The 27,392-nt window shown below is 37.1% G+C and overlaps 1 protein-coding gene across 6 annotated transcripts in view; it reads right to left on the bottom strand.

Annotated features, from left to right (window-relative positions):
• Positions 1 to 27,392, bottom strand: part of LOC133215963 (nipped-B-like protein) — a 268,197-nt gene that overhangs the window by 180,694 nt on the left and 60,111 nt on the right. For all 6 annotated transcript variants that reach the window (XR_009726531.1, XM_061360335.1, XM_061360337.1 and 3 more), the window contains exons 2-8: positions 25,488 to 25,631; positions 23,014 to 23,179; positions 21,803 to 21,933; positions 14,179 to 14,278; positions 12,507 to 12,658; positions 11,310 to 11,470; positions 7,707 to 7,800 (exon numbers count right to left, since the gene is read on the bottom strand). Coding sequence is in view for 5 of the 6 variants with exons in the window: in XM_061360335.1 (XP_061216319.1) it covers positions 7,707 to 7,800; positions 11,310 to 11,470; positions 12,507 to 12,658; positions 14,179 to 14,278; positions 21,803 to 21,933; positions 23,014 to 23,179; positions 25,488 to 25,551 (868 nt within the window). In the remaining variant the exon portion in view is untranslated. The remainder of the gene's footprint in view (positions 1 to 7,706; positions 7,801 to 11,309; positions 11,471 to 12,506; positions 12,659 to 14,178; positions 14,279 to 21,802; positions 21,934 to 23,013; positions 23,180 to 25,487; positions 25,632 to 27,392) is intronic.

The following is a 27,392-nucleotide window of genomic DNA, read 5'->3' as shown; positions in this document are numbered from 1 at the left end:
AGCTACTTAGCAGTGTCCCCTGGGAATCTGCTTTTGAGGGTTTAGGCATCCATGAGTGCTGGTCAGTTTTTAAGAACCACCTTTTAAAAGCACAGGAGCGGGCAATCCTATTGCATCAAAAGTCAAGCAAGCTGAGCAGAAGACCCGGGTAGCTGAACACGGAACTCCTCATGGAACTTAAGAGAAAAAAAGAAATGGTATGACCTCTGGAAGCGAGGTCAGTCTTCTCAGGAAGATTACAGAGCTGTGGTTCGTGTATGCAGGGAGAATAAATCAAAGGCCAAACTGAACTAGAGTTGAAACCGGACAGAGTTGTGTCAGAGAAGAAGAAAGGCTATGCTATTCATAGAATGCTTAGGGTTTGAAAGGACCTTAAGATCATCTAGTTCCACCCCTCACACACTCCCATGGGCAGGGATGCCTCACACTAGACCATGTTGCACAAGGCTCTGTCCAGAACACATTGAACAATACTTGTTGAAGATGGTCACCTGACAAATGGGAATGAAGAAAAAATAGAGGCATTCAATGTCTTTTTTGCATCAGGCTTTTATAATACCTTGGGCTGCCTGGTTCCTCTGAGTCAGAGGACCACAACTGCAGGAGCAGTGACTTTCCATTTGTGGACACTGAAATTGTAAGGGACCATTTGTATCAGGTGAATGTTCACAAGTCCATGAGGCCTGATGGAATTCATCCCAGAGCACTGAAGGAGGTAGTGGATGCTACAGCAGAACCCCTCTCAATCATCTACCAAAGCTCTTGGGAGTCTGGGAATGTCCCCCCAACTGGAAACTAGCCAAGGTTATTCCAATTTGCAAGACAGCTACAACTGGCTGGTGACTAGTCACCAGCAGTGCTCCTCAGGTCTCAATCCTAGGGCCGGTTCTGGTCATATTTATCAGTGATCTGGAGGCAGGAGTTGAATGCACCATTAGCAAGTTTGTTGATACCAAATTGGGAGGCGCTGTTAATAAGAGGCCTTGCAGAGAGATCTAGATATACTGGAGCATTAGGCAATCATTAATGGCATGAAATTTAATAAATCCAAATGCCCATTTCTGCATCTGGGACAGAGTAACACCAGACACAAGTGTAAATTGGGAGAGGACTGGCTGGAGAGCAGCCCTAAAGAGAGGGATCTGGGGGTGCTGGTTGACAGCAGGCTCAATATGAGCAAGCAGTATGCCCTGGCAGCCAAGAGGGCAAACTGCATCCTGGGGTTCATCAAACACAGTATAACAAACTGGTGAAAAGAGGTGACTAGCTCACTCTATTTAGCATTGGTGCAGCCTCACCTCGAGTACTGTGTGCAGTTCTGGGCCCCACAATTTAAGGATGTTAAGGTCCTTGAATACATCCAGGGCAACAAAGGTGGTAAAAGGGCTGTGGAAGGCATGTCCTATGAGGAGTGGCTAAGGACTCTGGGATTGTCTAGTTTGGAGAGGAGGAGGCTGAGGGGCAACCTCATTGCTAGCTTCCTAAGGAGAAGAAGTAGAGGGGGAGGTGCTGAGTTCTTCTCCCTGGTATCCAGTGACAGGATGTGTGGGAATGTTTCAAAGGTGCGCCAGGGGAGATTAAGACTGGACATAAGGAAGTATTTCTTTCTTGAGGGGTTGGTCAAACACTGGAACAGGCTTCCTAGAGAGGTGGTCAATACCCCAAGCCTGTTGGTGTTGAAGAAGCATTTGGACAATGCCCTTAATAACATGCTTTAACTTCTGGTCAGCCTTGAAGTGGTCAGGTAGTTGGACTAGATGACCATTGTAGAGGGTCACTTCCAACAGAAATATTCTATTCTATTCACATCTTATTTAAACATTCACAATACTTTCTCTGATCATCTCTGAGCCTCTTCTGAGACCACTCACCTTTTAAAGCTGATTCACCAAAGTCCAACCACTGATCACAGTCCTTGTTATGATCCACATAGTTAAAATCCAACTATTAAGGTTACCAGGAACTTAGGATTCACATATTGTAAAGAATTTTAAAGAAGTATTAGCTTTCACTTGCACAACAACAACTTCAAATGGGTAACTCAAAACAGTATCTCCACATTCCTTTAAATCCCTTGCAGCAGTTCCCAGATGCTGAAAGAAAGTCTTTTACCCATCCTACAGGCTATTTTGCCAGAAGTATTGTTCCCTATACTTGAAAACTGGAAAAAAACCCCTATGAGTGAACAAATGAAGACTGATGGCTAATACTTAGTTCATAACACACTGGAGAGAAACATCAGGAACATTCAATTGCTATGCCTTTTTAAATCCATAGCAAAATGACCCTTGTGACTCAAGGAACATTATTCAAGCGGATACCAAACTGTTGTTCAGCAAACCTCGATACAGCATTCCAGACATTTTACTGAAAAAGTCTTTTGAAAGAGAGGCTTTAATAAAGGCATATTTTCTACATGTGGATTATTAGACTTCACATCTGAGTAATTATTCAGTAAATAAGTTCTTGAAGGCAGAAGCTGAAGGAGAAAACTACAATACCCATACTGCACCCATACTGATATGTGTTGGATAAAGTTGAGAACTTGGTGATGACAGATCCTGAGGAACTTCACGCACTACTGCCAAATATAAGTTACAATATGTAAATGGAAAAATCTATTTTTTTTGTTTGCTTTATTTAATACAATCCTATTTATCACCTTCATGTAAATTGAGTGTTTTCATGAAAATGGAATCAGATAAATCACCCTGGAATGCTGGTTAAACCTATCTCAGAATTTATAATAATTCTCTTGAGAATTTGTGCCTACAGCATATTCAAAAAGGGAAACCAAATAGTCTATTCAAAAGGTGGTAAAAGACTGCACAGAGTATTATGTATAGTCTGTGTGATTTAAGTACATACAAGAAAAACAATTTCTCTATAAGGATTGTGATAATAGCAAAGAGATCATAGTCCAAGGTGATTTTTTAATGAATAACTATCATAAAATCAAAATAATTTTATTCTGTAAATCTGTTTTGTGGATTAAGGAGAACTGAGTGCCATGCCTGGATTTAGCATGGCTTTCTATATAGCTCCCTCATAACAACTTGAGTAACAAACTCAGGAAGTATGATCTAGCCAAAAATACTGCAAAAATTGCAGTACAACCTAATGCAAAACTGTGTTGAGAGTATCAGTTGTTCTTGGTAAAAACTGATGAACAGAATATAGGTGAACAAGTGCAGCTTTCCAGAACACTCAAAAATATTAGTGAAAAATATTGTCATTAATAACTTTTCATGTAACAGAATTAGTATTTTATTAGTCTAAAGATGACTTTAGTCATTAGTCTAAAAATGAGATTTTGGTGTCAAGTGAGAGGCCCACAACTGCTTTTAAAAACAGAATCAAAATTTAGTTTTCTTGACTAATTGGAATAACCGTTTGAAACAACAGAAATTCAATAAGAAGCAGCACAAACTTTTTATTCATCTGAGAAAAAGCAATTATAACATGAGAGGAAGATAGATAAGCTCTACAGAAAGACAGCAATATGTTTATAACAGCTTGCAACACTAAGTTATCGCCAAAGAGCAGCTATATTTGCATATGACAAGGTCATCTACAGTACTTTTCTGACTACTCATCCTTCTAAATCTTCAAATAGAGTTGTAACTGACTTAAGGCAGTACAGCATCGAGATAAATACAGACCATTTAGAATTCAGATAAAACCAAAGACAATTAAAAGCTCAGAAATAATTACTTATGTAAAGATGATAGAAAGAACACATGCTGTTCAGTCTGTAGAAGATTAGATCAGTACAAGACACAATAACATTCATTGATATGTAAATGATTGCTAGAAATAAAATAATAATAAACAATAAGGACAAATTGGTTTTCCTTGCTCACTGGAAAGAAGTGTCATACCTAACTGCAACAAAAATGATTAGGGCTAAGCATTAGGAGAAAAGCTTTCTACCAGTAAGAATTTGAACAGGTTGCATGGCAAGAGTAAGGAAACTCCATTACCGACATTTTAACAAACAAAACAAAACAAAACAAAGATGAAAGTTATTGGGAGTGATACTGATACAGCACATCCAACATAAGGGTAAGAAGACTGGAAGCCCCTATGCCCTTTCCTGCTGTGTTTACTAAGATCACAGTACCTTCCCTCTGGAAATCTTCCCAAGTTTTGTACTAGATATAACAAAACTATTACTTCTTTCGATTAACAGACTATATTGACATTCATTTTCAAAGAGCATAACTTAATATTCAAACTTAAGGGGATAGCATATGAGACAAAGAACAACATACATTTGGGAGGTTTTTTTTAAACAGATTGTATTCACTTTCCATATATTCCTTCAGTAATTTTCAGAGAAAAGTCACACCACTTTCTCCAGAGCTTCAAATGCCTCATGAAAAGCCTCAGCTTTGGCTGTTCTAGCTTAAAACTGCTGCATTCAGAAGAATCCTTGCATGGAAAAAAATAAGACTTGGAGAAAAAAAGAAGAATGAATATATGTTTTGGCCCTGTCAGAAAATATCTTTGAATAAATTTCTTCCACATTTGTTTTGAAGGAGAGAAGGTGAGATGATAATTTTTTTTAACAAGTACCTTTGAGAGCACTGAAGTTTGTACTACACATTTGAGAAGATTCCTAATTCTTGCCACCCACTATACATGCAAAGACCAAGTGTAGAGGAATCTCTCTGGAAAGGTCCTATAAATCCCTAAGAAAATAAAAGTGATCTTTCCAAATTATTCAGAAAATAATTAAGTACCCGTTAAGAATTTCTGGAGGGAATACAATTTATTTCTGGAAAAGAGTGCAAAATTATATAGTTTCATAAGGGTTATTGATATTCCTTAGAGTTGTTTTCCCAAGAATTTATGAAACTCTATGGAAACAGGACTGTAAATACATGAACTCCTCTTTGGAAAGGAATAGACTAAAAACATTGTGGAAGGCTTTCCTTTAATACAAATCTTTAGAAGTTGGTTAAAGTTAAAAAACCAACCAACCAAAAAACCCAAACAATAAAGCAAACAAACAAACTAACCAACCAACCAAAAAAGAAAAAAAAAGATTCCAGAGTAGTGGGAAAGTAGAACAAATGGATAAAGGATTCTGATGAGTAATCAATCTTGGGTAATGGATACATGGGATATTTTGCAAGCTCAACAGAAGTAAAATACTTCATGTTAATTTTTTTATAGATGAATTCATAGAAATTAATTTTCTATTAAAACAGATGTGGTAACAGATGATAGCATGAAAACAGAGCCACTATTCTGTCTGCATAGCTAAAAATATAAAATTTACATTAAAAAGAAAGTATAAAGACCAGCCTAGAACCTGATAAAACTTTAGCTGCAAAGATACCTTTACTGGAGCAGAAGTGAGGCAAAAATTTCTGTAACAAAGAAATTTTACGCCATCGAATAAGCAAATAACCACCCAAAAGAACAAATGCAACTTCTGCCATCTCTCAAATATTTGACCGAGTTGCAAACAAAAATTCTTCATTTGGATTCTGTCACAATCAGACAGCCAAAGTAATTCAAGGCTGGACTATCACATTCTCCAAGTCTCCAGAAGTCCTTGCTACTTCCATGTCAGAAGTACAGAAACGCAGTCTGTACCCATACTTTGATAACTGCCCCACATCTCTATATTATATAAGAAAACTTATATATAATATCCTTCCTGTGATCCTTCTCTGGACTGATGATGTCTAGTGCCTTTCTTTTTGTCCTCCCAAACAAATATTTTGCTTATTTTCTTTATCAAAATCTGCAATTTGTCAACCAAGCCTTCAAGGACTAACGAGAGTAGCAACAAATAGCTCAGCATAGATATTTGCAGTTTGTTCATCACTGGAAAATTTAGCAGCATAACCAATCGCTTTCACTCAAAATCATAGGCCAAAAACTCAAGGATCATGTATTCTAAGTAACACTGTAATTATCCACACCTCTTCAATACATTTCAAAAATGCAAGATTAGAGGAAATAAATGTATGGCATGATTCTTGAAGCATCAAGAACAGGTTCTCTCAGTCAGGGTTCATTAATTTCTTTAAGAAGGCAAAATGGTAGCACCATTAGTAACAGTATTTCATTTGAGTGCTTTATCAATGAAAAAAGTAAAATTAACAGAGGTAAATAAATTAAAAAGCTTCTCTTGCACTTTTTCAGCCCCTCTAATGCTTAAAATTTACAATCTGAATTGTACAATCAGATTTTTTTTCAGAAAAATCTGAAAAGATACACCTTCAAAATGGGTTCCAAAACAAGCAATTGAAACAGCAGCAACTTTAACAAAAAAAAAAATAATGCAAGTATTCTTCTGTCTGAGTGGTAATCACATACTTGAGTGGAAGCAACTTAGCTGTTAAACTGATAAGCTCAACAAACATGTATTTTGTATACTGAGTTAAAAGAAAAACAGTCTTTGCCATTTAAAGAAGTCTTACAAGTCCTTTAGCACAAGACCTCCTAAAATATTGATGCTGCTGGCATACTATACAAGTCCTTCTCACTTGCATTTGAGCCACGTTTCTTCTATCACTAACACAGTATATGCCTACAGAAGGTAAACCACAGATATCATTTAGCAGTCACAGGATCATAGGATAATTCAGTTAAGAAGGGACCTCAGGAGTCGATCCTCATGCTCAAAGCAGGGTGAGCAAGGATATATTATGCAGGGCTTTACCCAGCCTGGTCTTGAAAACCTCCAAGGATAGAAAATGCACAGATTCTCTGGGCTTTTCCAATGCTCAACTGTCCTGATAATGAAACAGCTGTTCCTTATACCTAGTCAAAACCTCTCATTTCAAATTAAGTCCACTGTCTCTCATCCTTCCTCCATAACACTATGAAAAGCCTGACTCAAGACTTACTGTTAATCTCCTCATACCTATGAGGAGACTGTTCTAAGGTCCTGTCCTGCCCCACTTCCAAGACTTCTTTTATCCAGGCTGCACAAGCCCAATACCCTCACTTTCTCTAGTCTTACCCATATCCTGTTCTCCCTCCCCACCTAACCTAATCACCCAAAAAGAATTTTGCTTCAGGGCTAAAGAGAAGAAAGTACTGTTTCATCTTTTTACTACTGCCATGTAAATACATAAGTACTGAAAAGCTAGATTAGCAGGAATATGGCCAAATCCCTACCTTGCTAAATCTTGTGTATCTCGGTTGTTACTTCTTTGGGATAATATTAAAAGCATCAGTATGCATTCCAGATTTTAGCTTAAAGAATTATTTTCTCAGTTGACTGACAGTTCACCCTATTCCTTCTCCACAGCTAATGCTTTCAGGGTTCATTTATGCTAGATATATTGTGTTCATTGAAGTACTTTCCATGTTCTTAAAATCTGATTATTGCAATCAAGACAATTACATACTTGTAATGCTGCCTTTAAACCATTTTTATGTAGAGCAACTGAAACCACTGTTACAAAGAATTTAATCCTCATATTGGAAAATATTTAAAATTCTTCTGTCCTCTATGAATTTGAGCTTTGTTTTGAAGTATGATTAGTCAATTTTTAGACCTTCGGAAATTTCTTCTGGATCAGGGCTCAAAACAATTTCATATCCAAAACTTAATGACATACTCTTTAGTACTACTGGAATACAGAAGTCAGGAGAACTAACTGAAAACCTCTTTAAACTCACTATTCTTGAAAACTGGGGAAAAAAAAATACATTGAGATATATGACCACTAGACTACCTTTAAGGGCTCCATCACTTCCAGCTGGAGAGCAGACTGACTGTGGTGACCTCAAGGAAAAAGATGCAGCATTCCTTATTGAAGGATCGCCATCCTAAAGTGACAATGATAAAAAAATTAACATTATGAACATGAACACTTGATAAAAAAAAGACTGAAATTAGTACATATACTGATAAAATGGACTGGATGAAAAAGCATACAAATATTAAAAATATTGATTCATACAAAAATCTTTGTAATTCAGACTGTTATTAGACTACTATATAGGCAACATTACAGAGCACAATCAGCCTTAAGAAGAATCTAAGACCAGAACACATACACAAAAATTAATCTATGTATATGTCTTCCAGCTAAATAAGTGTTTTCGGTTGACATTAAGATTCCATTTAGAAGGATTTTATTACATGCACTCATAGTAAAGAGCTGAAAAGCAGAAAGGTGATAGGAGCCTTCCAATATCTGAAGGGAGCCTACAAGGATGCCGGAGAGGTACTCTTCATCAGGGACTGTAGCAATAGGACAAGGGATAATGGGTTTAAACTTAAACAGGGGAGGTTTAGGTTAGATATAAGGAAGAAGTTTGGTATTGTGAGGCTGGTGAGGCACTGGAAGAGGTTGCCCAGAGAAGCTGTGGCTGCCCCATCCCTTGCAGCGTTCAAGGCCAGGCTGGACAGGGCCTTGAGCAACCTCGTCTAGTGGAAGATGTCCCTGTCCATGGCAGGGGGGTTGGAACTAGATGATCTTAAGGTCTTTTCCAACCCTAACCATTCTATGATTCTATACAATACCAACTGAAAGGAGTATAAAAAATTGATTTTTGTTTTTTAAATAAACTCGCCATTTTTTCATTTAATCTACCCTTAAAAGTTTATTAGAAAGCCATCTTACTTTTACAGTTAAGCAAACTAACACTGTATTTATACCCTCCAGCATACACACATCAGGACCAAACAAAATCTATAGCACTCCCACTTCAGCAGCTGACATAAATGGATAGCAACTACACACTCCCTCTAACAACTGGCCAATTACTACATGCATAGCAGTAGACTAGGCGCCGTGCATGTTATGCGTGGCGAAGGCACAGTTCACACAGATTAGGGAAAAGGAAAAGAGACTGATATTTATGGACTAAAGGTGCTTACAATGCAAAGAGTATAAATCTGTACGAAACCAGATTTCATCAGTTTTACCATCTATGAGCACTGGGTTCATACTTAAACCGTGACAACTTACAAAACAAGTCTATTCATTTTTTTTCCCCTCCCACAGCAACATGAATCCAAAACTCATGCTGTGCTATTAATTACACTTATTTTTGCAACAGTGCTTGCAAAAAGACTTGTTGCCTCACATGATGAAAGCCTCATGTGTAAAGAAATCTAATATTCAGATTCAATGCAATAAAAAGAACTATACATTAAACTTACATGTGCTTTATTGCAAGTCAAAATGAATGTACAAGTTACTTGTTTATTTAATACACTGAAATCATGGAGCTGATATTTTTCAAACCTGACTTACCTTTGAATTGAAATAAATCTCAAAAAACAAACAAAACAAAAAAAAACCAACAAAACCCAAAAATATTCGGTGGTGGTGGAGCTTAGAAACTTTTTAACATATATGTTTTATTAGGACAGGAGAGGTTTTCTACTTATAACTGTCAAGGCAAAAGTACCTTTTCTTAACTAAACAGACTAGGTAGATGACCTTTCAGGTACACATGCCATTCCTACCGGAGCTGACGTTTTCAGAAGTGCTCATTTACTGTTTCCTAATTCAGAACTTCATTAAATGGTGAACTGAAAGCATGAATTTTTGTTCTATGAATGTTCTCAAGTTTATAAAAAAATTGTGCTTAAATTGAGTATATGTGCAATGAACATTCAAGGATATACTTCCTGATTCTGTAAAATAATATAATGCAAATATACAATATCCTGTAGCTATTCATAATTTTTAAAGCAACCAAATCCTAAAATGAAGAAAAAGACTAAGCAATAGTTAAAGCTTTTAAGATGTACGATTTAATAATACTCATTCATAACTATCTGTGCCAAATGTCACGCTGATTCTGAAGAGGCTGCGAGATTACGATTAAGCTTATTATACATACACAGATGCAAAACTTCAATTAATCCAAATTCTTCAAACTCTTTTCTGCATGATAACTACTAAAATCAGCTTTTAAAGCTATAATTACCTTTTACCTTTAGTATTTCTCTAAACCAAAGAGTGATGGTACGTTTTATGTTTTCATAGCCTGTCAGTTTTGAATGAGTTTCATTTCTAAGTTCTCACAAACTAGGATGTGGTTGCATTGCTTGGATCACAAAATTAGGGTTGAATATATTTAACGACTTCCTCTTTGAACATTGTGAAATAAATTATCCTAATGTTAAAGTTTTCCAAATATCTTAACAAAATGAAGACTCTCTTGAAAATGTACCTTTAACATAGTTGGGGGTTTATACATACGCTTAATGCTAAGAACAGCTTATTTTGAAGAATCTGCACTGCTGAAGCAAAGACTAAGAAAAACATCTGATGACTGTGTTTCATGATAAATATCTTCATTACAAAGCTCTCTTCTTAGTTAATATTTTAATCAGCATAATTGTTGCATTAAAAAAAATTACTAAAATAAATTCTCTTAGATTTCTAGTGTATTAATCCTGGTAGGGTATTTAGGGAGCCTGGCATTAATAGTACAATTGTTGAATACAACACTTTTTTCTTTCCACAAGTTAAGTGGAAAACAAGAGTTGCCCGTTTTTTGTAAGCTAAATAAAATGCACACACCCAAAGACACCAAAGGTGGCTTCTGCTTGCCATCAGGTTTTGATGAAGTTTTGTAACTACTGTTATGACTACTGTTGTAGGCATCACTATGACCACACTGTTCAAAGAGCTAAAGTAAAAAAATGAAAATGAAACTTAATCCCAACATGCTTCATCCACAGGATGAGATGCTCATTAAGAAGAAAATTAAGAACTTCAAAACACTGTGGGAGAAAGGTTTTTTTTTTTTGTTTTTTTTTTTCCTTTATATTTAAGATTTCAACAAGAATTTCTCCCACATGAACTCAAATCAATGGGGGAAAATGTCTTCTAAAGAATACAGGCCATAAAAGTATATAATAGACCAGTAAGAAAAAGCATCAAAAGGAATTTTTGCCTTTGACAACACTACTATATTACCCAATAGGTTATTCCAATATGTCAAGTCTAATTGACAGTTGTGGGAATCTTCAGAAAGACAAGTTAACTATATACCTATATAGAATCTAGTATTGTTTGCATCAAGATATTGCTGCAGCAATTGCAGAGACACTCTACCATTTCTTTAAAATAAACTCACATACGAGTACAAATTTTTACTTTTCATAATTTCACCAGAATCAATGCTACAAACAGTTCCAAGGAAAGAGCGATGTAGACAAAATTAACACACATTAAAGTTGCACAGTTGAGTGCACACGTCTGAAACATTTTCAGTGGTTTTATTCATCAACAACATAGTAAAATATTTGACTTCTAAAGCAGCTAAACACATACTTGCTTTATCATCATAAACTGATCGAGGTAACATACGTCACTACTTAGCCTGTGCACCATCTGTAGGTAGTCTTCATTTGAGCCATGTCTAGAATTATCAGCATGATGATTAGCTGAATTTCCAGACAATTGACTTGAAACGTTATTTTCATGAATATTTCTCATCCCAGCTGTGACAATGGGACCTGATACTGAAGCTGAAATAAAAAAAAAAGTGAATAAAGTATACTGATATATTCACATAGTCATTAACTCTAAAAAAATTCACAGAGAACACAATAATAGTGGATATTAATAAGCTGGATGCAAGAGATTTGGAATCTGAATAAGGATACAACTTTCTTGATTGAATACTTTTGCCACAAATACCTTGAATAAAATTAGATATCTAAGAACTGAATTTTCAAGAGGATTTAAAACCTAAACTGCATGTACAATTAGCCAAGCTCCCTCCACATCTACACCAATCATATCCTTATAAGTTATAGAAAACTTTATTTTCCTCTATATAAATTGTATTGACTAGTTTAGTACTTTAGTAACTTCCAAGGTATTAATGAGACACACAACGTTAGATACAGAACAGCTATATAAATTCTAAGCACATTACTAAACTTCAAGAACAGATAATTTGAAAGAATCAAATGAGGATTCTACTTAAAAAAAAAAACTTTCTAGAAAAGGGAAGAACAAATAAATCCATTATTTCTGAAGGTCATGTTTTGTCAGTTAGCGCATACCTTGAGCTTAATTCTAGCCAACTTAGTCTAGTCTACACTACAAAGGTTTGGTAAGGCTAACAAAGCTCACAGCAAAACTTACATTGCACAAGCAAAATCTAGGTTTTCACTAGTACAGATAAACAATTGCCATAACAAATAAAAGGGGTTTTGTTCTGATTTTTCTGTTCTCATTTATACATGACAGCTATAAAAAAATCAGTGTACGTAGGGGAGAAGGGAAGGAGCAGTTTAACATTAACATGTTTTAATATTTCTTCTCCTCCTCCCCCTCCTTCTCCCCCCCCCCCCCTTTTTTTTTTAAATAAAGTATATACTAGCACTCTGTACAGTCAGGAAAGCAAAACTTAAACATATCGAAAAAAGTCCCTATCAACTCAAAGATTTGCATAAAGCACATAACTCCTTCAAAGATATTAGACAGCTGCAAAACATGCACATAAAAGTAAAGCTGACATGAGATAGAAGAATAAAACAAAGATCACAGGCTTACTTTGCTGCATCTGAGGATGTGTTGTATAACTTGGAGGATGTGAATACGGCATGTATCCTGCAGGACTCTGAGGAGCATATGGACTAGGCACTGGACTGTTCTGTGGTGCCAAAAATCTATTACCAGAGCTTGTCTGTGGTGACACAAACCGGCTAAAAATAAAGTTTTAAAAAGTTGGAAAAGAAAATTTAGACAAATTTATATTTCTTTTGGAAAATTATACATTTGGAACATTATAACTTTTGTAAGAGACAAAATTCCAGTGCAGTCAAGAAACCCCTTCAAAAGTAGTATTTTAAACTAACAATACCTCCCCAACTTCAATTATTACTTAAGAGCTTGGGTACTCCATTAGTAAAAGTGAAGAATAGAATAAAAAGCATTCATAAAACCTCTACCAGGGAAAGGAAACAGTCACAGAAATATTTATTAAGATAATAAGATCTGCAGGTTTACTAAAACAAGGTATGTTTCCAAAAACTAGTCCTAGAACTTTGAATGAAAGTGACAGCTAAGGTTTAATTACCACATAACTAGCTCACTAGGATTAACAAGGAGCCGTCTACTCTAAATATGATTTTTCCAGTAAGATTTCAAAGAACTGCATCTGACAGAACTATGCTGGTAAGATGCTGGAATGTGATAGGCAGTTAGGTAGGACCTGACCCAAAGTCCAGTGAATACAACTTATTCTATTAACCTATATTCTTATATGAGCTTTCAAAATAAAAATAAACTAAATAAATAGTTCAGAAAATACAACACATGCTTTCACAACCCTCAATTCTAGATAGCAACTCTATGAAGGTAAGCTTCTATAGAAAGAAATAGCAAAGTATACAACATAAAGATTTTGCAATGATTTTGAGAAGACTTAGCACATTGCAATATTCACAATTTAAAAAAAAAACCTTCTTCAGTATCACTTTTATATCTAAAACTAATGTACTGGGTTTTTTGTGCAGAGACAGAGCATTTAATTTCCAAAACAATTCTGATATCAAATAACTGGAGATTAAATCTGTTAAAGCCCAGTAACTGGGCTGAAACTACATACAGAACTCTTTCATCTATTCTGGAGTGCTTTATTATATTAACAAAGTCCTGGATTATAGGCACATGGTACTTGCTGACAAAGTTTGAAAAAAAAAAAAAAAAAAGATAAACCCCAACCCAAAAAAAAAACAAAAACCAACTGGGCCTAACCTCCTCTGAGCAGCTTTTCATATAACTATTATAGCAGTACTCCATGTTTTTAAAAGCTTTCTTTCCTTCCCTCCTGTCACATTAGTACTGCTACACATGCCAGAACACACAGCCTTTTCTATCCTCCTGCCACCAGTTTCAGTCTCTGTCCCAGGTAGAGAACAGCTGGAGGGGTGGCAGGAGGCAGGGAAATCCCTTAAGCAGGAAAGAAAGTTAAGAAACTTTGCCAAAATGATTGGAGAGAGAGAGAACGGGGAATCAGGAGTAGTCAGAATACTAAGATTAACTTGCTAACAAAAAGATGTTTCTTTGCTAGCTGAAGAAACTCACCCTGCTGTCAGATAAAAAAAAATCTGTCTTGAAAATGAACATTTTCCATTCACATACTTGCAACAATAATTGACTGTTACCGTAGGAAGAATTTGCAGATTGCTGCCAATCCCACCCCATTTAAAAAGAAAGTTACCTGGAAGGGCTATGTGAGATAGTGGTTTGTTGATAACTGGAAGATGCAGGACTGCCTCGCACAGAATTCTGAGAAATACTAAACTGCGACATCATCATCCCTATTAAGAAGAAGGCATCATTACTTTACATGTATTTCCTTTTTATCAAGGAAATCTCTAATTTCATAAATTATTACATACAGACAGATTATAAACTTTACAGCCATTAACATCTACCTACAACTGCTGGGAAGCATTAAAAAAAAAAAAAAGAAAAAAATTCAATTCTCTATATGAGCTTTCAAAATAAAAATAAACCAAATAAATAGTTCAGAAAATACAACACATGCTTTCACAACCCTCAGTTCTAGATAGCAATTCTATGAAGGTAAGCTTCTATAGAAAGAAATAGCAAAGTATACAACATAAAGATTTTGCAGTGATTTTGAGAAGACTTAGCACATTGTAATATTCACAATTTAAAAAAAAACGTTCTTCAGTATCACTTTTATATCTAAAAGTAATGTACTTTTTTTTTGTGCAGATACAGAGCATTTAATTTCCAAAACAATTCTGACATCAAATAACTGGAGATTAAATCTGTTAAAGCCCAGTAACTGGGCTGAAACTACATGCAGAACTCTTTCTTCTATTCTGAAGTGCTTTATTATATTAACAAAGTCCTGGATTATAGGCACATGGTACTTGCTGACAAAGTTTGAACCCGTTACCCCTTGTCCTATCACTACAGTCCCTACTGAAGAGTCCCTCTCCATCATCCTTGCAGGCCCCCTTCAGATAGTGGAAGGCTACTATGAGGTCTCCATGCAGCCTTCTCCAGGGTGAACAGCCCCAAAATGGGGTAGACTAACCAGATTTTAACTGAAAAAACAAAACAAAAAAGCCCAAACACCCCACAGGCATCCCCCCCAAACAAATCAAAAAAAGAAGAAAAAAAAAAACCAAACAACCCAAAACACAAAACCACAGAAACCCCACCTCCCAATAAAAAAAAATCCCACAGCATATCCTCCCAAAAACACAACAGTGTCTCCAAAGTTTCCAGACAGATAACAAGTAAAGATGTAATAAGGAAGGAGTAAAAGTTTGCCCCAAACATTTAGTCTGAAAAGAGGTTAAAATCAGACTGTGGACATTAACATTAAAATAGTTTCTTGTACATTTTTTGTTACATTGTTGTCGTATCACCAAACAGCAGTTTTATGGCTCCAATGCTCATTTCCATACCATAAAATACTTAAGAATTTCTTTTAAATGCAGCATTAATTTTGATTGTTAGTAATGTTCATTTTTATCAAAAGTAATAAAATTTCTAGAACGAGTTTCCTTAACACATACTCCCAGTCTTGATTATTTATTTTTTTCTTGGAAAAAAATGTACTTCTAAATTTATTTTAGTATTCCTACTAAATAAGAAACAACTCACTATGCAAAACCACAGCTCACAATCACAGAAAAAGTATTGTATGATTAAACTTTATTACAGCATCATGCATGGTAGGAGGCTTGCCAGACTGGTTAAGGAGGCTTTAAACTAGATGTGTTGGGGGAGGGGGGCATCATTCCATCCCAACACACCCACTCAGTTGCCAGCACCTATAATAAATGCTCGGAGCAATGCAGAGATATTCCAGCTGCCCTAGCCAATGAGCCAGCTTCATCTGGAGCTCGGCTCAGATGCCTGTATACAAATGCCTGTAGCATGGCTTACAAACAAGAGGAATTAGAGATGTGTGCTCGTCTATGGGGGTATGATATAATGGGCATCACAGAAACATGGTGGGATGGCTCCTATGACTGGAGTGTTGGAATGGAAGGTTACAGACTCTTTAGAAAAGACAGGCCTGGCAGGCACGGAGGGGGAGTTGCCCTTTATGTTAGGGATAGGCTGGAGAGTATGGAACTCTGTCTGGGGACAGGTGAGCAGTTAACAGAGAGCTTGTGGGTCAGGGTTAAAGGGAAAACAGCGATGGGAGACATTACTGTGGGGATCTGTTATAGACCACCTGATCAAGAGGAATCTGCGGATGAAGCACTCTATAGGCAGATAGGAAAAGCCTCACGCTCACAGGCCCTCGTTCTCATGGGTGACTTCAACCACCCTGACATCTGTTGGAATGACGGTACGGCCCGGCACAAGCAATCCAGGAGGTTCCTCGATTGTGTGGAAGACAACTTCCTTCTGCAAGTAATAGAGGAACCGACAAGGAGAGGTGCCATGCTTGACCTTGTGCTCACCAACAGGGAAGGGCTTGTTGGAAATGTGGCACTGCAGGGCAGCCTTGGATGCAGCGACCACGAGATGGTTGAATTTGAGATCCTTAGGACAGTGAGAAGAGCGTGCAGCAAGCTCACTGCCCTGGACTTCAAAAAAGCAGACTTTGGCCTCTTCAGGAACCTGCTTAGTAAGGTTCCATGGGATATAGCCCTAGAGGGCAGGGGGGCTCAAGACTCTTGGTTGGTCTTCAAGGATCACCTGCTACAAGCTCAGGAGTGTTGCATCCCAACTAGAAGGAAGTGCAGCAGGAGGGCCAGGAGACCTCCTTGGATGGATAAGGAGCTCCTGAGGAAAATTCAAATGAAAAAGAGCTTTATAGAAGCAAGCAAGGACAGGCAGCCTGGGAAGAGTACAGGGATGTGTCCGGGAAGAAGGTGGACCAGATTAGGAAAGCTGCCCAGTTAGAATTAAACTTGGCTAGGGATATTAAGGATAACAGGAAGGGATTCTACAGGTACATAGCAAATAAAAAACAGATTAGGGAGAACGTAGGCCCCCTCAGGAAGCTCTCGGGTGAACTAGCTACACAGGATTTGGAGAAGGCTGAGGTTCTGAATGACTTCTTTGCCTCGGTCTTCTAGCAAAGGCTCTGACCGCACCACCCAAGTCTTGGAAGACGCAGGGACTGTGAGAATGGAGACCTTGGGCCCACTGTAGGAGAGGAATTGGTTCGAGACCATCTTAAAAATCTGAATGTGCACAAGTCCATGGGTCCTGATGAAATCCATCCGTGGGTCCTGAAGGAGCTGGCAAATGAAGTTGCTAAGCCACTGGCCATCATATTTGAAAAATCATGGCAGTCAGGTGAAGTTCCCGACGACTGGAAAAAGGGAAATATAACCCCCATTTTAGAAGGGGAAAATGGATGACCCGGGCAATTACAGACCAGTCAGTCTCACCTCTGTGCCTGGCAAAATCTTCAGCAGATTCTCCTGGAAGGCATGCTAAGGCACATGAAAAACAACAAGGTGCTTGGTGACAGCCAGCATGGCTTCACCAAGGGGAAATCCTGCCTGACCAATTTGGTGGCCTTCTATGATTGACAGAACTGATGGACAGCGGTAAAGCAGTTGATGTCATCTACCTGGACTTGTGTAAAGCGTTCGACACTGTCCCACACGACATTCTTGTCTCTAAATTGGAGAGACATCAATTTGATGAATGGACCACTCGGTGGATAAAGAACTGGCTGGAGGGTTGCACACAAAGAGTTATGGTCAATGGCTCAATGTCCAGCTGGAGACCAGTAACGAGTGGTGTTCCTCAGGGAACGGTGTTGGGAGCAGTCTTGTTTTACATCTTCGTCGCTGACAGTGGGATGGAGTGCGCCCTCAGCACGTTTGCTGATGACACCAAGCTGTGTGGTTCAGTTGATATTCTGGAGGGAAGGAATGCCATCCAGAGGGACCTTGACACGCTTGTGAGGTCCCTGGCTGATGCCAACCTCATGAAGTTTAACCATGCCAAGTGCAAGGTCCTAAACCTGGGTCGGAGCAATCCCAGACACAGCTACAGGCTCGGCAGAGAAGAGATTCAGAGCAGCCCTGTGGAGAAGGACTTGGGGGTGCTGGTCGATGAGAAAATGAACATGAGCCAGCAGTGTGCGCTCGCAGCCCAGAAAGCAAACCGTATCCTCGGCTGCATGAAAAGGAGTGTGACCAGCAGGTCGAAGGAGGTGATCCTGCCCCTTTACTCTGCTCTTGTGAGACCTCACTTGGAGTATTGTGTGCAGTTCTGGTGTCCTCAACATGAAAAGGACATGGAACTGTTGGAACAAGTCCAGGGGAGGGCCACGAGAATGATCAGGGGACTGGAGCACCTCCCATATGAAGATCAGCTGAGAAAGTTGGGGCTGTTCAGCCTGGAGAAGAGAAGGCTGCGTGGAGACCTCATAGCAGCCTTCCGGTATCTGAAGGGGGCCTATAGCGATGTTGGGGAGGGACTCTTCATTAGGGACTGTAGTGGTAGGACAAGGGGTAATGGGTTAAAACTTAAACAGGGGAAGTTTAGATTGGATATAAGGAGGAAATTCTTTCCTGTTAGGGTAGTGAGAAATTGGAACAGGTTGCCCAAGGAGGTTGTGAATGCTTCATCCCTGGCAGTGTTCAAGGCTAGGTTGGACGAGGCCTTGGGTAATATGGTTTAGAGTAAGGTGTCCCTTCCCATGGCAGGGGGGTTGGAACTTGATGATCTTAAGGTCTTTTCCAACCCTAACTATTCTATGATTCAATGCTTAAGCTAGGACTGCTCACTAACAGGTGATTTTTCAGTTAAATATACAGTCATATTGAAAGCATATGTCTACAAAATTTTCCCCTTTTACAGGCATATGTGCACTTGAATTCTTATATAAGTGAAGTAATTGACATTTATGGAAAGATGCATAAGATTTTAATCCTCAAAAAGTCACAAGCTGTGGTAAATAATTTAAAGTGAACTTTAAGTCCTTTCTGCACTCTAAGCAGTGTTATGAATACTAAACTACTGCAATACATTATTTTAGCTGATCTTCCAACACATAACTGCTGAAAGACAAAGCAAAAGAGAAAAAATTATGAAAAATTCACTCATACACTATAAATGCAACTGAAAGATGGCACCCAGAACTTTATCTGTCATCTGATAAAAGTCTAAAATAAACATACTGCCCTTGTGCTAAGTTAGGCCTCTTGCCACATATGTTCAGACAACCTAGTAATAGAAAACAGTCTGAAAAATCTTACTAAAAATCTGATCTCTGTGAAGACTTTCAATAATGGGACTATTAGCAAAAGACAGGGAATAACAGTCTGAACACAGCTGTTACATCGCCTGAAATTAAATATGCCAGCAAATTTCTCGGGGTGAAGGTGGTGGTGGAGTGCACAGAGGACACAAAGCAAAAGTGTCCACATAAAAAATCTTGCACTATTTGTTCATCATAACTAAAAAATATTCTTGCTCCAGATTTAGTGTTCAGCTACAAATCAATATGACCTTGGGAAAAAAAAAACACGTCAGCACAGAATTCTGCCAGTGTTTTACCTTATATTCACAAGTATTGAAAACATAATATTTAGCTTTCTGAAAATGTCTTTATTTCCTGGCAAATTGTACAGAACCCAGAATTTTATTCTATATTTAATGTGGTCTTTCTCTTCTTCGGTTAAAAAAGAAGGCTGGGAGAAATTAATTTGAGTTCAGTTTGTCCATACTAATGCTGGAACTGACAATCAAGGAAGGGATCATGATGCAGAGGGCCACCCCAGGCTGAGTAAATAAACAGGGGGTCCCTGCTGCTTTTGCTCCTTCACAATTCTGGGCATTACAAATACTGGATCACAGTACCCATCGCTGAATTCACCACATGCTGGACTCAACAGAAGGCAGAAGGACAATATTCAGAAGGCAGAAAATAAAGACATCGGAAAAGATTAATTTGCAATACTAGAAAACAGCCAAAATGCCATTCTTCTAACTGGTAAAATGCATTACATAATATCTCTAACAACCCCCCAATTGTTCTACAAATCATGACTCTTCAGAGATTACAATATCTGTTCAGAAAGCAGAAGAAAACCCAACATTTGCTTCCAGAACACATCAATATATCCTCCTCTGGCCTTGGAGATCTGAATAGTATGCATTAACATCTAATAAGGCTACCACAATTTGCCAGAATGTAGCTTAAATATCCCCCTATTTCAAGGTAACAGTGTTGCCTTTTTCCATAGAATATTATGTCACACTTTGCCTAGCTTTTCCAAACTTTAATTCCAGGGCCAACTTCCTCTCAAAATACTTGGTCTACAGCTATGCTTTTCCCCTCTTCCACCTTTTTTTTAATTTCTCTGGTTTCACTCTTACATTGCAATGCTCGCACTGGTACAAGTATTCAGAATTATGTAAAATAAAATTAAATATTCAAGGAAGTTTAAAAGTCTGATCTCTTCTGGGTCTCTGAAATAACTTTGTTAACTTTAAAAAACATAAACTGTTACTTTAAGTTTCATGTTTAATTTTTTTAATACTGTACTAGTACCTTCCTTCAAGCATAGGCCAAAGCATATTTACTAAACATAGAGATGCTTTCATTTCATTAAAGATTATTCTTAACCTATTGAATCAATCGGCAAAAGCGTTTCTTCCTCTGAAGCACTGAATTGGCCTCTGCTAGAACAAATAATTCCAAAAAGCAATGTCTTCCTTTTGCACTGGCAAAAAATTATTTTACTCTACAAAACTGGTGGACGACTCTGAATCAATCATATGTTCTTTAAGGAACCACTTTGCAAAAATTGTCAGGACAGTCACATTTCCTACGGCTGAGGGGTGGATATCATACTCTGACACAGCTACCACCAAACTCAGAATCTGGAGACTGTTTTCAGAGCTTAAATTTCAGGATATACGTATCAATGCGCTACTAGATATTTAGCACTGCCTTACACATTTTCATTCCAGGAAATTTCTGCATTCTTTCAAGGAACATTATGTGTTTGGTCATTAGCAAGTTCTTTTCAAAAACTGTATGGCTTTTTACTCACTAGCCTAGGTGAATGAATTTAATATCTCATTTTATTATTTCTCCCCTACAAAAAAACCCTTAGATGGTCTATCCTTTGCGGACTCCATTAACACCTTTATCTATATCTCTACAATGCTAGCAAAGCTTTATCATCACACCAGAAAACTGGAAATTATCCTACCCATTTCATAGTTTAAAGAAAAGACTTCAGGTGCAAATAAAGAAGTATCAAGATCTGCAAGTAGAATCTGTCTGATTAATCTGCTGATTGGTCTCTCCCCTTCTCCATCTTTGCTATCCAGCAGTATATCTCATGAAACCTCAGAAAAGAATTAACTGGTGAAAAAGTAAAATCAGAAGGGCCTCTCAAACTGCTGAAAAGAGGAACGGCAGGGAGGAGCTGTTAAGTATGATTGATTCATCCTTATTCCTTACCCCAGAACTATTAAGAACAATGATACACTATAATTGTATAAATTTTCAGTAAGATCAAGGCATATTTCCCCCAACTTTGATTATTTACTAAGACAAATATATGAACCTAGCCATAAAGAAATTAAAATAAAATTACAATAAAGTCCAATCAATCATCCCAGAAATTAAACTTTGCAGTGAAATTAAGCATTATTTTTTTACAAAAATACCCAGTAATTTCCATGCTTATTCTAATACAATCACTCTTAGAAGATGTCAAGATACATAGCTTTATATCGCTATCAAACACAAGGTAAGGCATAAATATCACAGTTGTGCTCCATAAAAAATTGTGGCTAGTATCAGCCCCCTAAACTTACAGAACAACATAAAACACAACCAATAAACAAACAAAAATCCTTACCACTTTGTACCCCGTATCTGTTTTGCATACTTTTCTCCCTGAAAACATTAGGATTCCTTGCCAGAATAGCCTGTAGCAAGACTGGTATATCTCCCTCTGGATCATCACTGCCAAGGTTATCCTTCAATTCTCTGGAATTGTGAAAGTAAGCAATTAAAGAGGCAAATGAAATTTCAAATTATAAAAAAAAATAATCAAGTATAAAAAGCCCAAACAAAGCAACAAACCAACCAACTAGCTTAACCCAAACAAAGGGTGACAATTTACTGTTAAAATATATAATTTAAAAAAGGCACAAAAATAAACCAAACCCAAAAAGTAAACAAGCAAAGCCACCTCACCCATCCCCAAAAACAAAAACAAACAAACAAAACCCCAAACAAACAAAACCAGAAACCAAGTCTGCAAAGCACTGTTCCTTGCCCTCTATTTTTTACCCCCTTTCTTATTGAAGGAATGGACGAGGTATTTCTACTAAAGTTCAAATTTATTTTCTATTAATAAGCATCCTATGATTCTATACATGGCTGTCAGTTTCAGACTATTATAAACAGTTTCTTATGCCCACTTTTGTACTGTGATCTTCTCCATAAAAGAATGTATAATATTCAGGCTGCAGCCCAACACTTTGAGAATCTTTCAATTTAAAAAGGAAAATCAGCATATCTTTGACATCACAGGATTCTCTTTGAACCATCAAAAATGTAACGGATTGTCTATAAATACATCTGTGCTTTCACTTATTGTTTGCTTTGAGGTCTTTTAAGAGCTACTTCCATTTGATCAAAAAAATTGATTGGAACACGTAGGAAAAAGGGCTGTCAACATAAGACAATTCAAAGGACACCAGGGAAAAATGATAAAACAAAACATATACTAACAAAAAGAGAATATGTTAGCATACTTACTGGCTCAATAAGTAATCAAAACTGACATAGGTCTTGAATGGATGTCTCATAAAAGTATATTTTTGTGTAATACCGGGTATATAATTTGTCTATGTGCATTATTGACCAAAGTGGAACAGAAATGACTATTGCACAATCAATAACACAAAGGCTGCACTCCTAACTAGCAAGAACGGAACAAGCAGTAGATCTACATAAGGGCTCTTGGACATTTTACTAGCATTCTGATTGAAACAATTGACTTTTACACAGTGGTAATGTGCTAAACTAGCCTCTTATATAGTCAAAGTTCAAAATACATACATGTGATCTGTTGACACCTGATTGAGACTGTGGATGAGCTGTGAAACCAGATTTTCATCCCTGCAAGCCAGAAGGCAGTTCACCTCTTCAGCTATCCGTCCATTGAAAAGCAGGCTTTTTGTTGTTGTAGCAGGTAAAGGTGATGGAAGAGGCAGCTGGTTCAAAACTGTTATCAGAAAATAAAAAGGAATTCAGAATAATCATTTCATGAAAGATGAGCATACAAAGATGGACACCTTCTTATTCCCTCATGTGATTAAGAAAGAAAATCTAACAACCACATTTGAAATATAGGAAAGATTTCTGGATTTTTTAATTTTTTTAATTTTTTTAATATTGAACACACACAAAGGCTGGACTCTATTTTAAAGAAAGTGATGCAGTCAAGTCCATAAGTTATATTACTATATTATTGTGAATATTTAACTGTGCTAACACAAGTATAGTAAATAAAAACATATTTTTAAACATACCAGAATATTAAAGTATTTAATGTTAGGGTAGTTTTCCCTTGGAGCTGAATGTATGGATAAAGGGAAGGAAGGAAATGCAAAATCCTTGTAGCTGCATGCAGTACTGTAAGTGCACTGATCATATACATTGTTTTCTACTCTGACCTTCATATTTAATCAGTGTTCTCACTTTCTATGGTGAGGGTAGAGAAAAAAAAAAAAATAAAAAAAAAAAAACCCAAACCACATACCACACAAAACACCACCAAAGCAAACAACCAACAAACAAAACCACCATAAAAGAAAAAAAACAAACCCACAAAAAATACCAGCACAAAAACTAAAGAAATCCACAATCAGCTTAAGCTACTAATTAAATTATTGGCTTATTCTTCTCCTGTTATATTCATTTTTATGTAAGCAATCTCAAGAAAATGCTAGTATAGTTGGTTGGAATGATCATTAAAATGTCAATTCAGTCAATATATTCACAAATCTTGGTAAAAAGATTTGTTTAATGAAAACAGTTATCACAGTAATAGATTATAAATGAGCATACTATACTTTTAGAGGGCATTCTAAAATCATAACAAGGAAGTATACCAAATAAGCCTTGACCGGATGATTTTGAAGGGTTACAGAGATGAGTAAGCCAGAAGAGGCCAAAAAGCCTGCTATATAGCAAAGTAATTTTCATAGGGCCACAAAAACAAGCTAACTGACTTGAAGTTTCCAGGCTGATTGCATTAGAAATAGCTTCAAAGAAAATCAACTGTGAAACAGACTCTTCTTGGCTCTTTTATATTTTTAAATTCTTTTTTTTTTAAAAAGGGGGGACACACAGAATTCCAGTATTTTTTCCCCTATGCAATGTATACCATTATTGCATTTAGAAATAAATTGCAATTCAAATAAAAGTGTATAATAAATTAAAATATCTAGCTTTTATTACTTGCTTTAGATTACCTTGAATGTGCCTTGAAACTTGGAAAAATTAGCAAGATCAGCAAAACACATTTATTAAAGCAGTATAAATTCAGCTAGTTAACTGAGCCTACTCTACTGCCTCTAGTCATCATGTCCTCCATGTTTTTAGGGCAACGGAACTTGTCCATTCCAGCACCTTCCTTTCACATCAAGAGAAGGTGAAGCAGTAACAAGCCTTTATCTTTCACCTGACTTTCTAAGCATCAGATAAATACCACAGATAACGAAGCAAATATACCTAACACAAGAGATAATCCCACCAAAGGTATTTCATTCAGTGTTTCAAGAAACTTGCACCAGGATTCTGACAAGTGACTTTTACCAGTTAAGTATCTTGACTTCTTTAGAACCCCTGCAAATACTCAGTGATGGAAAACTTCCCGTAGCCCAGAAACTTATGATTTGCATCCTGATGGCCCATTATTAGACACACATAATGATACATATATACACATATTAGATACATAAGCAGCATCTTCAAATTTCATACTTCACAATATCAAGCTGACAAAGAAGTAGGGTTTTTTTTCCCTTGGATACATCTGCTTTTTTACTGTAGGCAACTGAATTCAATTGCTGGGTATACACTTTCAGTGTCCTTTGGAATGTCTCCAATTTTCAACAGTATAATAATAATTAAAACAAGATCTCAGAAGAAGCACTTGGGTCACTGAGTCCAATTATCCTCACAGACAAGTGAGCTAAAAACTCTTGCTTACACTTGATAAACAATATGCATCTCTGTCCCAACTGCACCTGTTACTTAGAGCAATTTTTTCATACTCTCCCAAAACTAGGTTTAAAGTATATTCAGGTTTATTTAATATTTTTAAACATACATTTCATATTTAAATTAGCATATTTCTAAAATTCAAGCAATGACAAAATTAACATTTTTAATACCAAATCTGATTTTTAACAGATTAACTTTTAAGAACTTTTCAAAACACTAAAAACAGTTTTATTTTCAAATGCAGGCATTTACTGAACTGGTAGAAGGGAACATATTAAAGATAAAAAAAGAAGAGTACTTACGGTCTGTAAGACTAGCAATCCCTGCAAGAGTAGTGATGGGAACATGAGGCATATCCCCATTCATCCTGAAGTTCTGGGATGGTAGCGCCTACACAGATATTTTAGTTCAGGTGCCAGCTATCATTACTTCCCATCTCCCAAGCACTAAAAAAAAAACAAACAAACAAAAAAACCACAAACAACAAACAAAAACCCAACACAACAACAAAACACCACACAAACAACAAAACCACAGACACAAAACAAACAAAATCAAATTAAAATTTTCATTTTACTTAAAAGAATTTTTAATTCAATAACATAAATGAAACACAGACCATAGCCTCAGCTACATACTAAGTAAATTTAGTCAAAAGTAAGTAAAACAATGTAGAATTAAAATATCAAATGGAATTCAGCAATCAAAAGGCAAGCTTTCGATCTCAGAAGCAGAGCCCTTCACCAAAAAAGATACAAGATAAGATAATCAAAATAAAATTTCCTTAAGTTATACAGTAACAAACTCAAAAACTGGTAACAAAACTTCTGTTGGTTCATACTGCAATGGACAGTACTTAATGCATTACCCAGTTTAAGTAATTAGTTGCTATATTCACATCACAATTTTGGAAGAGATTTTTCATATAGCAAAACCAAAAGAAGTAGTAGTTTACAGATGCAAGTATCAAGTAGTAAACAAAGTGACAAATAAAAAATCTTAGTATATTTTTGTTGTAGTTTAACCCCAGTACCGTGCAGCCACCCTCAACACCACCACCCCTCGGCCCAGCAGGATGGGGAGGAGAATTAAAAAAAAACGGTAAAACCCACGGGTTGAGATAAGAACAGATTGATAACTGAAATAAAGTACATTAAAAATTAATAATTGTAATGAAAAGGAAGATAACAAAAAGAGAGAGAGGAATAAAACCCAAGACAGACAAGTGATGCACAATAAAACTGCTTACCTCCCACCAACCAATACCCAGACTGACCCAAGCAGCAATTGCTCCCTTCCCTGTGACTCCCCCCCAGTTTCTATACTGGCCATGATGTGCTGTGGTATGGAACACCTCTTTGGCTAGTTTGGGTCAGGTGTCCTGTCTCTGCTCCCTCCTGGCTTCCCGTGCCCCTCCTCAATGGCAGGGCATGAGAGACTGAAAAGTCCTTGAGAGTGGTAAGCATTACTTAGCCACTAAAATACTGGTGTGTTATCAGAACTGTTCTCAGACAAAAGCCAAAACAAAGCACTGCAACAGCTACTAGGAAGAGAAAACTGTTGCAGCCAAAGCCAAGACAATTTTAAAAATAGTAGCCACTTCAAAATTGATCTGAAAATATCTCTTTAATATTAAACAAACTCTGGTCAACCTACAACCAGGAAATGTTTCATACACACCACAGAAAGAAAAAGTTTAGTCACCGCTGAACTAGCTTGTTTATTTCCTGTAAAACAGCACAGTTTATTTTCAACTACTGAAAAGGAATTTGTTCATCCAGTTTTCACTAACTATAAATATCCCAATTGTAAAGGAAGTCCAAATTTCAGAACTTGACTTGGAAGGCCCTTAGAAACCTGATGTAACTTTGAAGTTGCTCCTACTTTGAGCAGAGGGTTGGTCCACAGGTCACAGAATCATTAGGGTTGGAAGGGACCTCTGGAGATCACCCAGTCCAACCCCCCTGCCAAGGCAGGGCCATCTAGAGCAGGTTACAAAGCAGCGCATCCAGGTGTGTTTTGAATGTCTCCAGACCCCCCTGGGCAGCCCATTCCAGTGCTCTGCCACCCTCAATGTAAGGAATGCTGAAATGCTGAAATGAAAACTTCCTCATGCTGAAATGAAACTTCCTGTATTTTAGTTTATGGCCACTGCTCCTCATCCTGTTGCTGAGCACCACTGAAAAGAGTCCAGCACCACCCTCCTG

This window comes from Neopsephotus bourkii, unplaced genomic scaffold (genome assembly GCF_033783945.1).
Source record: "Neopsephotus bourkii isolate Nb327-2 ecotype Australia unplaced genomic scaffold, CSIRO-AGI_Nbou_v1 NB_1019, whole genome shotgun sequence".
Classification (NCBI taxonomy): Eukaryota; Metazoa; Chordata; class Aves; order Psittaciformes; family Psittacidae; genus Neopsephotus; species Neopsephotus bourkii.
Note: the sequence above shows the minus strand (reverse complement) of the source record. Positions and strands in the feature narration are given on the sequence as shown.